Raw genomic sequence first — 17890 nt, 5'->3', positions numbered from 1 at the left:
GGAAATATGGAAAACATTTATCATAAAAAATGTACCATTTATATTAAGAGGTTTACCTGGTTAAGAGGTTTATGTTAATCGCTTTATCAGGAGTTATGAAACTCAAGCTCATGGGGAAACCATATATAGCCTGCGTGCTATTTTTCTTTTTTTTTTTTAAGATTTTATTTATTCATTCATTCATTCATTCATTCATTTGAGAGAGAGTGGGCAGAGGGGCAAGAGGAGAGGGGGGAAATCTCAAACAGACTCCCCGCCAAGCACAGAGCCAGACGTGGGGCTCAATCTCAAGACCCTGAGATCAGAACTGATCTCAAGACCTGAGCTGAAACCGAGTTGTACACTTAACCAACTGAGCCACTCAGGCACCCCCTGCCTGCTATTTTTCTAAATAAAGTTTTCCTGGGATCAGCCTCAAGCTCTTTGGTTTACCTATTATTTATGGCTGTTTTTACTCTACAACAACAAAATTGAGTAGAACTGAGAACAAGAGTAGAGAACAGTAGAACTGAGTTGCAAGAGGGACTTTATGATTCACAAAGCTGAAAGTAGTTACTATCTGTCCCTTCAAAGAAAATGTGTGCTAATCCCTGAGATTATTATCTTTCAATAAATTAACACACATTTAAAAAAATTGTTTTATTTTTTGGGGCACCTGGGTGGCTCATTCGGTTGAGAGACTGCCTTCGGCTCAGGTCATGATCCTGGAGTCCCGGGATCGAGTCCCGCATCGGGCTCCCTGCTCGGCAGGGAGTCTGCTTCTCCCTCTGACTCTCCTCCCTCTCATGCTCTCTGTCTCTCATTCTCACTCTCGCAAATAAATGAATAAAATCTTTAAAAAAAATTGTTTTATTTTCAAAGATTATAAATATCAAGAGAGATAACCTCGCATAGATTAAAGTTCTTTGACGTCCTCAGAAATTTGCAAGAGCATGAAAGGATCCCGGGACCACAAAGCTTGAGTGAGAATAATTGCCATAAACAAGCAGAGTAAATCTTTTCTTTCTGGAACACAAGTATTCAAGAGCCAGCCGTTTCCTATCTAAAACTATTTCTGAATCCTGAGACTGACTGTCCCTTGACAGAGGCCACTGCTCCTCTCTAGATAATAATACTTCTTTTTCAGAGTCCAGAAATCCCTTCTTTTTGTCTCTTTGGGTTTTAGGGTGGTGACAGTGCTCCCCTTATTTGCTCAGAATTCCTGCACTATTCCTTGTGGTCCCTCCAAACTCCACCCACATCTTTGTTACTGATCCTTTTGGTAATAATCTCTTCTGTAGTTATCCTAATTTGAATGTTCCATATGTATTTCTTTTGGGACCCCAACTAAGTAACTGTATTCTCCATCTCTCATGTAACACATACAATAATTATGAAACACATAACTTTGAGTTCTCATTTTACAGAAATGGAAAATAAGACACACAAAAGTTAAATAATTATGTCTAGGATGCTGCGTTAGTACGTGGAGCCAGGATTATAATGCAAACAAAATCACTGCAGAGTTTAGGCAAACAATCCAAATAACTGTCATTCTATTACACAGAAATTTTACTTATATATATATCATCAATATTATTATCCTGAGAAATAAATAATTAATTGCATTTTTTTTGTGGCTATGGTATTAACACCAACAACATACATCAGCAACTTAAAACTGTATTTTTTATGATACTGTTTGCTTAGTGTTAGGGCTTTGCATTTTCCATGTATCACTGGTAATATAATATATAGCAAGGAAAAAAGAGCCACCAAACATAAGTTACTTCAACATGAACTATGGCGTATGCAGTAACAAAATATCTGTCTTTGTGGTCAGATGTGGCACTTAAGGTTTATTGCTAGGCCTGATGTGAACTTCCCTACTTCCTGTATTATTTTGGCTTCTCTCTGCAGTATTTGCATGCTACATCAAAGCGTATTTTATCCCATCAGTGTTTTGTTTTTTTATAAGTATATCTAGCCTTACTCTGTAGGGCGAAGGGAAAGATGAACAACGTATTGATTTGTAAAACGCAAAGGATAGTGTCCCTACTGCCCCAGCAAATGAAAACTCTTGAGCTGATTAAATGCTTCACCATAAACCAAAAGACCCATTTATCATTTTAACTGGTGAGTTTTGCACTATATCAGAAGTACGTGTGCTCCCAGCAGCTCAGGTGGAAGCAGTGTATTTGTGGGGAGATCTCTGTGCTTTCCCCTGTCAGCATCATGACTTTCCTCTTTCTCATTACACTTTGAGTCACAATCATGTTAAAGCATAAATTCCAAGTGAGCACCTGAATTCCTACAAAAAATGTTATATTCCCATAATCATTCTTCACATCCTCAATTTAACTCAGAACAGTTTAAACATAGGGCTAGGAGGTTGCCTTTCGTTGGCTGTGATTTCAAGGGTACTAAAATAGCTCCTTTTTCATTCCTCCCACATTCCTCACCTGACAGTTTTCTGAGTATTTCATTCTCTAACCATAAGGCAAAGCCTTTCCTCCAGCATCCTCAGCTCAGGCTAAAAATGCTAACTCCCAGGAGAGGAAACACTATAAATTAAATTCATACTTAGGTGTCAATGACTAATATAGAACTATTTCCCAGGGAGTAGGTTTTGACATGAGGCGAGTCTAAAGGGAATACACCAAAAAGGGGTGGAGAGTGGAGGGCCAGAGAGCAAATAAAAATCTCATGGAAAGGGATGTCCAGGGCCACCTCCGCATCATGACATGGCACAGTATTCTTAAAAATTTGCCTGATGAGAAAAAGACCTAGGATAAATTTTGTTAAAATCACAGATTCCTGGCCTCCATCCAGAAATGTCAAACCAGAATTTCTAAAAGAGTGGCCTGAGAATTTTATGTTGTATACAAGAGAGGTGTTTTTTGTTGTTTTTGTTTGGGTTTTTTTTGTCTATCAGGCCATTTTTGTGAAACATTGAGGTCATGAGAGAGATGGGAAATAGGACTGTTTGGGCTTAGCAAAGTGGTCCTCATCATGTTGCTTCACCTCTCTTTGCCTAAACTGTATTATCAGAAAATACCGATAATGATCCTTAATTCACATAGTTATTGTGAGAATTCATTGGAGTCATTTACATAAAAGTGCTGGGAAATCAGCAAGGACATCCTCGGGATCCCCCTTCCTTTATCTCTGTCATAATTCTGTCCCAGATTAGCCCTGCCGGGCCTGCTTCTGCAGGTTCTACAGAAGGCTAGACACTCACAGAGAGTCTCTAAAGCCTTCAAATACCAAAAATGCTCATGATTGACTTGTTATTTGAGAGGTATAGAGTATCAAAGTGTCCTCATCTTTGTGGTCATCACACAGTGCCACTGGCTTCCGTCAGTCATTCACATTTTTTTTTTCTGTCTTATTTACAATATGAGGAAGCTCAGATGAACAGCACATGAAATTACAGTTACTTAGGATTGATTTGCTCTTTCAGGGTAGATTTGATCTATCACTTCTTTGTGTATTTTCTTTTGAAAATGAGAGCCCGAGAAAATAGCACAAAAATCTAAATAGATGGAGGTCAAAGCCTTGCCTTATGTGACTTCAGAAGAGTCCAGTACAGCCAGAGAAGAAGCTCTGGAGCTCTAAGCCCAGAAACAGCCCCGATCCCAGCCCTGATAATAGAAGAAGCCATGTTCTTGAACCTTCTCTTACACAAAGCAGGCATTTTTGGTAAATGCTATTGATAGATCAAACAGACATGGATACTAACCAGTCTATCACGGTGGCTCATTTTCCTGAGCAATCCCACTTGACCATGTAATCTATTTAGCTACGTGCAATTCTTTTTTCCTGAGCAGATTTTAAGCTCCTTGAAAGTAACAGTGTTGAATTCATCTTTGTATCATATATTATAGCATTTTATTCATAGTTGATGCTCAGAGAACTTTGTTGAATTGGGTCGAAGTAGCTTACATACATTTATTTTATTGTTTGTCTTACCAATTTTTATAAACTGTGCATTGTATCATTTTATTTAACACTTCACTGTAATTCAACAAATACTTTCACCTTGCCATAACTTTTTGTTTCCCAGCTAAAAGCAGAAGCTGTTGGAGTGCTCTGTGTTTTATACAAATTTCCAAATGAAAAGCGTATTATGCCAGATAAGCCCCTTGTTGAGAATGGATGAAACTGAGGTGACTTCACCAGGCTTCTAATATCTACTCAGGTGTGATATCATCATCACTCAGGTGATGATACAAAGCAGTGAGATAGAAAACTGGAGAGACTGTAGATGCTCCCTTTGTAGTTGGGAACTGGAGGAAATAAACAAGTACGTATGCCTACCACGTTTCCTACTCTTGAATAGGTATTTATGCATATATGATGATGTTACACCTTCACCACAAATCTAAGAGGTAAACATTATTATCCACAAGAAACAACAGGTGTTGGCGAGGATATGGAGAAAAAGGAATCCTCGCGCACTGTTGGTGAGAATGCAAACTGGTGCAGCCACTGTGGAAGACAGTATGGAGGTTCTTCAGAAAGTTAAAAATAGAATTAACCATATGATCCTCGCTACTGGGATATTTACCCAAAGAATACAAAAACAGTAATTCAAAGGGATACATGCGCCCCTATGTTTATTGCAGCATTATTTACAATAGCCAAATTATGGAAACAGCTCAAGTGTCCATCAATAGATGAATGGAAAAGCAGAAATGGTGTGTGTGTGTGTGTACACACACAATGGAATGTTATTCAGCCATAAAAAAAAGAATGAAATCTTGCCATTTGCAACAACATGGATGGATCTAGAGAGTATAATGCTAAGTGAAATAAGTCAGTCAGAGAAACACAATTACCATACAATTTCACACATATGTGAAATTTAAGAAGACAAATGAGCAAAGGAAAAAAAGGAGCGAGAGACGCACACACACACACAAACCAAGAAACAGACTCTGAACCATAGAGAACAAACTGAGGGTTACCAGAGGGGAGGTGGGTGGGGAGATGGGTGAAACAGGTGATGGGGATGAGGGAGGGCACTTGCTATGATGAACACCAGGGGATGCATGGAATTGTTGAATCACTATATTGTACAACTGAAACTAACATAGCACTGTATATTAACTGTCCTGGAATTAATATAAAAACTTCTATAAATAAATGGGAAAAAAATCATTATCCTCATTTTGCATAAAATAGCTCAGAGAAGTAACTAAAAAAAAAAAAAAAAACTACCCAGTTAGCACTACAGTTGGGATTGGACACTAGATCTGCCCTCTTCCAAAACCAAATCTCTTTCACTCAGGACACAACCTTTTGGTTCAGATTAAAATCACAGGGGACGAAATGCATGTTCTTCACTTACTCCTCCAAGGTTATCTATCTCCAATTCTCATTATTTTCATAAGCAGCCCATGTCCACTCACCTGATAGTTTAGCTCTTTTCTCTTTATAACCTTCCTCTTATCTGTTCTTTGCCTTTTGAAAAGCACTATTGGCAGTCCTTTAAAATATGCTTTCCTTTCTTGTCTCTTAGCCCCTATTTCTGTATCCTTCTGATGCCCAGTTAGAATGTGTAATTCACTGAGTGGGCCACCTGAGTATTACCTATTTTTCAATATTTTAAATTCAACATGCTTAATTTGCTTTAGGCAACATTGCTTTGTTGAGAAACATGTCCACATAAACTGTAAATGAAAAGATATTATATAGAATTGCTTTTGGTTCCTTCTTTCCCATTTCAATTTAGTCTATTTATCTTTGAGGACAGCATTGCTACTTTGTGATTTCACCAGTTCTTTGAAATTGAATCTACTTGTGATCCAAATGTGAATTGCCTGACTGATAGCCCATTTGGCCAGTAATATAGTTAATTTTGGCATTGAAATTGACTTCAAATATCAGAAATAGGCATTTCCACAGTTGGAGAAATAAGTAGAGTGGGACACTTTCCTGCTAGTAATAAAGTTCAAGATATACTGACAGTACCAGATACTTGTAAAGCGGGGACAGAATACCTACTTTTGACAGTTAACACGGGGTAAATTAGAAATGTTTTCACATTAGAAAATAAAGTCGAATTGTAATGTATCACAGAATCAGAACTCTATTAGCAGTATGTTTGTGGTGATAGTGGACGAGGGTGGTATTGGGACCACGGTGGTCGCTTTAACTGATTTTGCTTAGTGTAAGAATTTTGGTTCTAATGGTTGGTTAGATTTGGCTTTTTGCAAATAGTTTCCATAACAATAGCTGGATAGCTTTTTTTTTTTAATCCCAACATTTTATAAAGATAACAAAGATGAGTTGAAAATGGTAAGAAAATAATTCCATAGACCATATTGTTTTCTATGCTATCTACCATAGTCATTTTATGCAATAAAATACATTCACTCAGCTTCAGAACTTTCAGTTCCTCTTTGGTAATGACACTTGAACCAGCATGCTGAAGAAATAAGCTCTGTGGAGGCTACAAAGGGGTTCTTTCTTGGGAGGCCCAATGTTGTTTCTATGCCATATAATCATCCCTGCTTCTTAGTCATTTTGCTGAAGTGGTAATAGGTCTTCATGTTTGTTTATATGCTGTAGCTTTCTGCCTTATTAATCAAAGGGCTCCATTACTATTATTTATCAACCAGCTACATTCTTTTTATGGAGTCTAATTTTTTGTACCCAATACCTGTTAGACTCAGTTTCTTTGCTGGAATCATCATTTTTAGGGATAGCAAAGGAGTTTTTAAACTTTTTTTTTTTGGTGGGGGAAACAACCTCCTGATTTAAACCAGATTTGAAAATCGATCTTCCATATTATTAATACTGTAATACTTCCCTGTAGTATCATTAAGTATCACTTGGGAATATAATATGTTGGAATTCTTTATCACTTACTGTGTAAGTTATCTCAGGCTTATCTGTGAATATGACACTGTGAGGAGAAAGTAACTTGACCCAACTGGATCTTCTGATTTCAGGAATATGATTTTTTTTAATGGCATTGTATTTCACATGGCAAAAACATTTTCATGGATTTATTTTTGAACTCTGGGCTCAGAGGACCATGAAGAATATGCCATTAAACATCTTTGTCTAAACCTATTTAGAAGTTTCTCCCAAAATATGCCCCAATATTCCATGCTATTAAACTTAGATAAAAAATATTGGTGACAAATGAAACAGGAGAAAATTAATGGTAAGACCTTTAATTTTGATTTAAGCTCATGAACAGCTATAGCAGGGAGGAGTCTAGACTGGAATAAGTTCCAGATGGGGTGCCAATGTCACCAAGCCCCTTTGAAGATTTGGTGGCAAGTGAAATCCCAGCACTCAGAGACTGAACACTTTCAATTTCTACTAATAAAACACAGTCGACAGGTTCTAAGATTTTGACCAACTTAGTTTGCTATTAGTATTTGCAATTTAGTTTGAGCAGTAAATACAATTGGGACATTCAAAATTGGCCAGGAAGCAAAAGAATGGAAAATGGTTAGAGGTTAAGGAATTTAAAAAATTATCAAATGAATTAAAATAACTTTAAAAATAACTGTAGAAGCACCGCCCACCCCCTCTTCCTCCTCCAAGCTCGTCCAAGCCCGTGTACCCCGCTGCTGTCGCCATGGCCGCGCTCACCCAGAATCCGCAGTTCCAGAAGCTGCAGAAATGGTACCGCGAGCACGGCTCTGATCTCAACCTGCGTCGCCTTTTCGAGGGGGACAAGGAACGCTTCAGCCACTTCAGCTTGAACCTGAACACCAACCATGGGCATATTCTGGTGGATTACTCAAAGAACCTTGTGACCGAAACTGTGATGCAGATGCTGGTGGACCTGGCCAAGTCCAGGAGTGTGGAGGCTGCCCGGGAGCGCATGTTCAGCGGCGAGAAGATCAACTTCACAGAGGATCGGGCGGTGCTGCACGTAGCCTTGCGGAACCGGGCAAACACACCCATTCTGGTAGATGGCAAGGATGTGATGCCAGAGGTCAACAGGGTCCTGGAGAAGATGAAGTCTTTCTGCCAGCGAGTCCGGAGCGGTGACTGGAAGGGGTACTCGGGCAAGCCCATCTCGGACGTCATTAACATCGGCATTGGCGGCTCTGACCTGGGACCCCTCATGGTGACTGAAGCCCTTAAGCCGTACTCTTCAGGAGGTCCCCGGGTTTGTTTTGTCTCCAACATCGATGGGACCCACATCGCCAAAACTCTGGCCACTCTGAACCCTGAGTCGTCCCTGTTCATCATTGCCTCCAAGACCTTTACCACCCAGGAGACCATCACGAATGCGGAGACGGCGAAGGAGTGGTTTCTCCTGTCGGCCAAGGACCCTTCTGCAGTTGCGAAGCACTTTGTTGCCCTGTCTACCAACACGACCAAAGTGAAGGAGTTTGGGATTGACCCTCAAAACATGTTCGAGTTCTGGGATTGGGTAGGAGGACGCTACTCGCTGTGGTCAGCCATTGGACTCTCCATTGCACTGCATGTGGGATTTGACAACTTCGAGCAGCTGCTCTCAGGGGCCCACTGGATGGACCAGCACTTCCGTACGACACCCCTGGAGAAGAACGCCCCCGTCCTGCTGGCTCTGCTGGGTGTCTGGTACATCAACTGCTTCGGGTGTGAGACGCAGGCCATGCTGCCCTATGACCAGTATCTACACCGCTTTGCGGCCTACTTCCAGCAGGGTGACATGGAGTCCAACGGGAAGTACATCACCAAGTCCGGCACTCGTGTGGACCACCAGACGGGCCCCATTGTGTGGGGGGAGCCAGGGACCAATGGCCAGCATGCCTTCTACCAGCTCATCCACCAAGGCACCAAGATGATACCTTGTGACTTCCTCATCCCAGTCCAGACCCAGCACCCAATAAGGAAGGGTTTGCATCACAAGATCCTCCTGGCCAACTTTTTGGCCCAGACTGAGGCCCTGATGAAGGGGAAGTCGACAGAGGAGGCCCGGAAGGAGCTGCAGGCCGCAGGGAAGAGTCCAGAGGCCTTGGAGAAGCTGTTGCCACACAAGGTCTTTGAAGGAAATCGGCCAACCAACTCTATTGTGTTCACCAAGCTCACACCATTCATTCTGGGAGCCTTGATTGCCATGTACGAGCACAAGATCTTCGTTCAGGGTATCATCTGGGACATCAACAGCTTTGACCAGTGGGGGGTGGAGCTGGGAAAGCAGCTGGCCAAGAAAATCGAGCCTGAGCTTGACGGCAGTAGCCCAGTGACCTCTCACGACTCTTCCACCAATGGGCTCATCAACTTCATCAAGCAGGAGCGTGAGGCCAGAAGCCAATAAACTCATGCCCAGCTGCAAAAAAAAAAAAAAAAAAATAACTGTAGAAATGTAGAAAACCTGTGACTTCACTATATAAAACTATAACTCAGTGTTGAGGCAGGCCTAGAAATTACTGCTATTTCAGTGGTGAGATTTAGGTGCTCCAGATTCATTGTACATTGATAATAGACATAATATAATCAATTTTAATCCTAAAATAATATTTTACTTTTTGATTTACTTATCTATACTGTAAATATTTCAGAATGAAGTAATATAACAAGGTACACTAATTTATCCTCACTGATCTTATTTTGTCTTTGTATATCATTTTTATTTTAAGCATTTCAGTTGCTTCCTGTATCACGGACCTCAGTATGATTAATTTGCCCAAAAAACCCTAAAATTTATTAACTATTTTTGCTTTGAATAGAAAATTACATAGAATAGGCATTTTTCATTTTATGACATTGATAATCTCAGTTTTTACTTTACTATTAATTCTGTAATATAAAAAAATTACATAGTTTAAGAATAAGCTAAGGGGATCCTTTTTAATTTTGACTCCAAATAGATTATAGATCTTTACTTTTTTTCTTTTTTTTTAAGATTTTATTTATTTATGAGACAGATATAGAGCCAGAAAGCACAAGCGGGGAGAGAAGCAGAGGGAGAGGGAGAAGCAGGCTCTCCGCTGAACAGGGAGCCAGATGCAGGGTTCAATACCTGGCTCCTGAGATCATGACCTGAGCTGAAGGCAGACGCTTAACCGAATGAGCCACCCAGGTGCCCCAGATTATAGATAGATCTTTTCTTATACAAATTTTGTTGCTACAACACATACTGAATTCTCTCTCACTCACACACACACACACACACACACACCTGCTCTGCCCTAACATTGTTACCCAGAGATACTCATTTGGGTCAAGGCATTATATTCATGTGATACCTGTTATAATGAGTATGTATTCCCTGAGAGGAAGGGACATGCTGACTTATTAAAATATATCAATAAAAAATAAGTATTTGGTAAGAAATCAAAGACTTGGGCCTCTAGCATGAGACTAACAACTATCCAGGTTTTCTGTGTGGAGGCTTGAGCCTTTTGCTTGCTCAGAATAATATCTTATGTGCACTGGGGCAGTCCACGGCAGGCCCCACTGGAGGAAATGCTAGGCTACTTGAGTCCAGAGAAGGAAAGGAGGGACCACAAGAATTATTCCAAAAAAAGAATACAAAATGTTGGGCAGGCAGATGGAGCTCTCACAGAGGCCAGCCCCTATTTCACAATTTTACTTTATCAGCTGTATTACACAATGGCACCAGAATGATAATTTAATCATCTCTAAAAGAAGTGGGTCCCAAAAACCAACGTTAAAAAAGACTTTACATGTGAATTACATATTAATTTACATATGAATTTACATATGGTAGTGTTCATTAGCAAAGAACCTTAGCACAAGTGTGTAACTTGCCTTGACATACTAGATACTAAAAGGAAGAGGCTGAAAGGATTAATAAGACATTAAAACATTATTTAGTTGAACTTCTTTGTTAATGCACACTTCGAATGGTTTACATTGCATATATTTGTGTAATGTTTATGTGTGTGTATATGTGCACCCACCCTATTTATTGAGGGGGGGATGATCAAAATGATTTACTAATAGAAGTACTTAATCAAAAATATTTGAATACCACAGCAAAGCCAGAGTGATGTTTCTAAAACAGCGTTTTGATTATACCATTCTTTTGCTTAAAATCTTTGCAAGCTTATCCATGTTTTTTAAGACGACATCCAAATTCCTTGCCATAGCATTTGAATCACATTTGGTGGCCTGCCGTGCTTTCTTCTCCACATCTCTCACTTTGCACGCTACATATTGCATATTTTCTCATCTTTGCACATCATTCCTGATGCCAAACACATTCATTTTCTACCCTTTATAGGTACCAAGTTACTGTAGAAGCTTCCATGCTTGACTCTTGTGCACTATGTATTTGCTTCGTTAGTTAAGTCCGTGAAAGCAGATGGGCTTGGTATAGTAAAGAATAGTTTGCTTGCTATGCGATGTCAGCCTAAAATTGGCAGTAAGTTAGCAATAACACTAAGTGATAGGAGGCTAAAGGAGTTTTTACTGAACTTCCAGTTCCCTTTGGATGCCATGTTCTCTTGATCCAGTGATACTGTATCCTTCCAAGTCAGTTCCTATCTCATTTTCAAACCTCAACCTGCATGTCACTTTTTCTAGGAAGCTCCCCGATGTCCCCACGACCTCTTCTATGTGTTCCTCTGGTACCTCCCTCTTTACCATCATGACACTCGTCTCCCAACAAGGCTGTGGGTTCCTTTCTGAGAGTTTGGGTGTCTTATTTGCAATGGTATCTCTAGCACAGCGCCTTAAATGCAGCTGATGATTAATTAATATTTATTAGATGAATGAACACAAATGTAGCTTCAAGATTAAAAGGGGGCAAAAATGAGAATCCAGGAATATTCGTTTTTCCTGCCACCCCTTTCTCTTTCAAAAGACCTTCCCTTTCCAAGCACCCCCTTTTTCTGCTTGGCCACTTTCTTCTCCACCAGATATATATTCAAGTCTAACTCCAATTCAGAGGCCAACCAGTCCCCCGAGGTTATTTACTGATAACAAAAGGAGGACCTCTTTGAGTTGTTATTTGATACAAAATAATTTATACAGCATTTTCTGTTTGCTTAGCACTTCACGTGCTTTAAATGTCAAGAGGAATGTGTACACCGGGTACCTAAAAGTATAGTGACAGATTCTAAGACTGATGTTTCTGGACATGTGGCCTTTCCTTAGACATCCTGAGATGTTCAGTGATTACTCACAAGCCCATGCCTTGTGAGTAATCTGTGCATTCTAAGAATGGGTTTGTCTATAGTAGGGCAATGATACTAAAATAACCTTTCACATTTGTAAGGGGCTTTACATTAGTGTTTCTTAGCAAATGTCTCATGAATACCAATGACAGCTCTTTCAAATAGGCTGTGAGAAGATTCTCACTTTACTCTCTTCCTACACACACACACACACACACACACACACTTTAAAGTTGGAAGAAATGAGGGCTAGAATTTAAGTCCCTTGGCTGTGTCCACAAAAAAGGCGAAGAGTTTATCCCATGCTCTTCTTGATTCCTAGTCCAGGGTTCATTTCCATGCATCAGACAAACAAGTCATGCCTCTTTTCTCTTCTGATACAAGCAGATTATATGACTAATACCTCTTTGCATCCCATCCAGTGTGCACGCACGCATGCACGCACACACACGTGTGTGTGCACACAAGCACACGGACCCACAGCATGAGGAAACTAGGGCCATCCACAGAACAGTCGATGTGAATCATCGCTCTATAATTACAGAGAAATGTTTTGCTGATTAGTGGGAGGCAGTTTCTTCACACCACTCTGTCCGCACTTCGATGTTATACCACATTGAAAGTGAAAGCCTTGATCTGTAGAAGAATAACTGCCTGACTTCTAATTTGTGACAGTCCAAACAAGAACAAGCTGTGACATGATCATCCATTAGAAACAACGTTTACATCTTAATCAGGCCAGGAAACTGCACAGAAGTTGTGAAGACATTAGTAGAGTTATCCATTTGCAATTTCATAGGGAATGAAAAGGGTGGCAAAACCTACCATTTAGCATCTTCCACAGAAGGGAAATATCGACAGTTCTTTTTCATCAACTGAATCGTATTAGCTCTGTGGACTAAAACTTACCATTATATTAATCATGTTTTATAAGAGAAGTTGTCATATAGAAATACATCAGCCCAACTGCCCTGTTCGTTTTGCATATGTATGATTAATTGTCTGACTCTGTGCATCACCATTTCACAAGTGAGAAATCAAGGTATACGCAGGGGTGCCTGGATGGCTCAGTTGTTAAGCATCTGCCTTCAGCTAAGGTCATGATCACAGGGTCCTGGGATCGAGCCCTGTGTAGGGCTCCCTGCTCTGCGGGAAGCCTGCTTCTCACTCTCCCACTCCCCCTGCTTGTGTTCCCTCTCTCGTGTCTCTGTCTGTCAAATAAATAAATAAAATCTTAAAAAAGAAAAAGGTATAAGCAGGCTGGTCATTCATATGTAGCTAGGAAGTAGTGAAAGTTCAGACCCAAATCTTTTCTTTTTTTAAGATTTTATTTTTAAGTAACCTCTATACCCAACGTGGGGCTCGAACTCACAACCCCAAGATCAAGTCGCACATTCCAAGGACTGAGCCAGCCAGGCACCCCCAAACCCAAATCTTTCTGACATCCAAGTCCATTCCCTTAAGCACATTTATATATTATGTTTTATGTACAATAGGATCATAGACCTGATTGCAACAGTGAAAATTGGCCTTATTGAACACTGTAGTTAATGGATTTGTTCACCCTCACCTAAAAATAATTGTAGGAGGCATCTCTTTTCTCAAAATTAAGTATTCCAACCTGTGAGTAGACTTCATGGTATAAAGCATGGACCATAAAGGATCAACAATTTTCTTCAGTTCTTGACAGTAGATTTTCTACAGTAACACTGGCCCTGCCTATCGGAAGCTATTTTCCCTGCCATTTGCCTTCAGGTATCCCAGCCCTTTGTCCTGAAAAATTCATCTTTCAGATTTTATCCAACCCTAGGCTATAGTGAGTAGAAGGAACACATACCTTCAGAGGACCCACTCCAACTTTCCAGGGCAAAACATCTTTTCTTAATTTATTCTTTCTCCATCAACCTGAACATCTTAGCCTTTCTGATCACTGGTCTATTCTCTGATAGTACTTTCTTTGCTCTGGTTCCAGACTTCTGTGTTAAGATTTCTGCCCTGGTTCTTTGCATTTCAGATCACTAATTAGTATATCTCATGGCAATTCCTAAATTTTATTTTCTCCTTACTTCTACTTTCTTTGTGCATTTGTATTGATGGAACAAACTCAATGGAAAATCAGAGAAAAGAGAAAGATACTTTGAAGGCATAATAGTACAAAGAAAATAATATAGTGAAAGTTGTTCAGTTTAGCAAAAGAAAGATTTTGTTTGTTATGTTTGCTTGTTCTTGTCTGGTAGATATTTTACCTGGAAGGTGCTAATGGAAATAAAATGCCTTCTAAGAAAGATCTACACCTGCTTACAGAATAGATGCAGGAGTGAGACAGAAAACCATGAAGCCTTGTGTTGCTGCTGTAGGCTGGAGCCAAGATCAAGGAGAGGTTGGAGGTAATAAAAGAAAGAAAGGATTATGGAAAAATAGGGGACAAAAGAGAGACAAGAAAAAATAACTCATGGATTTCCTTCTGAGATGATTCAGTGGGAACAGCAAAAAGGTGTGCTCTCCTAGACTCTGTGTCTCTAATTACAAAATAGTACAAGTGATTATTTTTTCAGGTAAAAGTCTAGTTACACTAAATATAGTCTAGATATATAGACCTAAGTCATGCATATATTCCATCATTTCTTACCACATTTTGGAAGTAAGAAAACTAAGTCTTAGAGAAATAAGAGCAAAACAAACCTCATGGCCAGTAAGTGGTAGACCAAGACTTAACCATAACAATGCTTATGTCTGAATCACTATTCCATGCAGCCCATCAAATGAATCTCCAGCATCTGTTTTCTTATGTAACACAGGTATGCTATATGTTAAACATCATCCTTATCTATCATTTTCCCCCAGTCTCTTCCACTTAGAAATGATATGTAAATATCATCATGCTGGATGCTTTGCGTGGGGAGAAAGACAGCACACATGTCTATGTTAATGGAAACTCTTTAGATTTGTTGATCAAATGAAAGTTCTATCCAGGAGTCTGGACCAGTGTTGAGGGAAATAGAAGCCATGGCAAATTAAACAGGTTCCTTGGACAGGCTGACTCCATAGCAGGAAGTGGTGGGTGCTAGGAAGATGTGAGAGCATCTGCAAAGGCTTTCAGTGTCATATTTTCATTTCCTAGCTGCCTATAAAAAAGGAAAAGCCCAGAATTGAAGTGCCATCTCTGTATTGGACAAATGAGCCACTTAGATTTTCTTCAGAGTGCCTGCCCTCCAGAGGAAAATATAAAACACCAGCAAAACAACTTCACCTGCTGTCCTGTTTGGCATTGTTCTCCTACTAAAAACTGGAGGGAATAGTCTCTTTGTTCTAACCTATGTATTAGTGCTGATTTTTCTCTTTTCTAAAAGGCCTGAAGCCAATAACCAGTCCTCATAAAATTAAAGTCATATTATATTTTATGTTTTATATTTCTTTTTAACTTTAATAATCATGTTGTTGTTGTTGTTTTCTGAGAGAGTGAAACAATCGTCCCTTTCTCTTAACCTACAACATTTCAATTTCACCTCTTAGGTTAAAAATTCAAAAGTGTTTTTGCATTAAGTGTGTCCAAGACAGGAAATATCATAAACATAAGAGCAACAGAGATCATTTATTTGGTCTGTTTCCAAGAAGAGCGAGGCATGACGGTAATTACGGAGCATAATAATAACTGAGAGTGTTAATCTCAGGTTGAAGTTTTACTTACTTCCCTTGGCAATTTGTTCTGGACTAAAATGTCAGATATCGTCTCTAATATCTCATCTCAGTGTTTTAACTTTATGTGGTATGTTTTGTTTCTGGCTTTTAAAATGTCACATCCTCTCTCATCAAGTTTCTTTGTCTTACCACTTTTTTGGAAACTAGACACTTGGTCCTATATACCAACATAAGAGATACAGTCAGTGTTCAAAAAGCATGAATTTTTCTCAGAAATATACCTTTTCTAGCTTATTAATCAACACATCATTCCTAATATATGATGTATTTTACTTGTTTTGCATATTGTTTCACAATAAATTCAGTGATGTTAGGGAATTTGTGTATGAGTTATCCGCTCTTATATCCCTATAGCAAAGAATAGCACTGGGCATGCATCATAAAGTAGCCACTTAATATTATTGTGATAGAAGAATTGATAATATTCATTAAGTCCTAAGCTGTTGTGCTAATTGATAAGGCATTAGCAGTGCCATACATACTTTATACTCATGGAGAGAAAGCACATAATAAAAATTACTCACAGTCAGTCTTCATTAGCTCCGTGGCACTTTCCTTATATTTAATAAATTGAAAATTCTAGAAACAATAAAAAGTTATCTTTATTTAATAATGCCAAGTAGCCTTTACAATTATTTCTGAGTCTGGCCTGCTGTGCCATATAGTCAGTCACACTCATATGCTAGAAATACTGGGAAATGTAATTGTTGTTGTTGTGGTTGAAACCAAGCTCATTGTTGTCCTCCACAAAACTCCACAAAAGTGGAATTCTGCTAGTAAGGAAGAAGATACCCAGTTGCTCACACTGCCTTCTCTAGAAGTGTTCTCTCATTACTCCTATAGTGAACATTTCAACCCTGCTTCTGTGTGGATCATACTGATTATTAACTGGATTTCACACTGTCTTGTAAACACTGTTAGTGTTTATTTCCTGAAATAGACACTACTGAAGCTCTTGCAAAAGACATGATACTTGAGTTCAGCCTTAACTGCAAGGAGAGATTGTCATGAAACAGTGAAATGGCACATGAATCTTGTTGTGTCAGAATTTCTAGCAGAGTTCTAATGATAACATTAGTTTATAAGTGTTCCCACAAAGGCACTGAAAGCCATATCCCCATAGGACTCAAGAGATGCAGCTGACTGCTTCTTTTATCCTTACCCCACCCTGTGTGCTTTCAAATCAAACATTCTGGAAATTTGACATAATAAGCTGTTAACCTAGGTGAAAGTGTTTAGTACAGTTTCCTTTCCTACCCCACAGCAAGGAAAGAAAGATCCTTGAGAGCAAGTGAGTGGCACGCCAAGAGAATCCATCAGAGGTCCTTCCAGAATGTATCTCAGGGAAGAGCCAATACTTAGCCTATGATCAAGTTCAATCATTATTAGCTAAGAAAGAACTTCAGCTGCACCAATGATTTATGACTTTTTGCTTCTCTCCATCTAATATGCCCTCCCCATACTGCAACCCTAGAACAGTCCAAAAATGAAGAACAGGACAAGGTCAGAAAAATGAAAGAATACACCACTTCCACTTTACCCAATGCAGATTTGTAAACAATGGGTCAGATTTGATCTCAAGGGAGAATATAAGCTTTGACCTGGATATAAAATTGAAGGTTTGTTCTAAGTTTAAATTTCATAATACCTAGGAATGACTCTTTTTTTTTTTATGAGTTCATTATTTAATTATTTATTTATTATTATTATTTTTTTTTTTTGGTAATTTAAACTTTCATTTAGATGAGAATTTGCAAAGTATCTATTTTCAATGCAATTTGAGTGCAGCTGGTTGCACTCTCTCAGTCATCTGAGAGAGAAATTTAAATGTTCCTGACAACCCCCGAGTCTTGTTTTTGTGCTGACAGAACAACATATGCATTTTTTAACTTGACTTTTCTTTTTTTTAAAGTTATTTTTTTTTATTCTTATGTTAATCCCCATACATTACATCATTAGTTCTAGATGAAGTGTTCCATGATTCATTGTTTGTGCATAACACCCAGTGCTCCATGCAGAACGTGCCCTCCTCAATACCCACCACCAGGCCAACCCATCCTCCCACCCCCCTCCCCTCTAGAACCCCCAGCCTGTTTTTCAGAGTCCAT

At 39.3% G+C, this 17890-nt stretch overlaps 1 protein-coding gene across 1 annotated transcript; it reads left to right on the top strand.

Moving 5' to 3' along the window:
* Positions 1 to 7521: 7521 nt before the first annotated feature.
* On the top strand, positions 7522 to 9294 carry LOC102739837 (glucose-6-phosphate isomerase). The gene has a single exon (XM_006727363.2). The coding sequence runs from the start codon at positions 7580 to 7582 to the stop codon at positions 9254 to 9256; it is 1677 nt and encodes a 558-aa protein (XP_006727426.2). The 5' UTR covers positions 7522 to 7579; the 3' UTR covers positions 9257 to 9294.
* Positions 9295 to 17890: the final 8596 nt, after the last annotated feature.

Source organism: Leptonychotes weddellii, chromosome 11 (assembly GCF_054177405.1).
Source record: "Leptonychotes weddellii isolate Sample4059 chromosome 11, ASM5417740v2, whole genome shotgun sequence".
Classification (NCBI taxonomy): Eukaryota; Metazoa; Chordata; class Mammalia; order Carnivora; family Phocidae; genus Leptonychotes; species Leptonychotes weddellii.
This window is presented reverse-complemented; position numbering and strand designations above follow the sequence as displayed.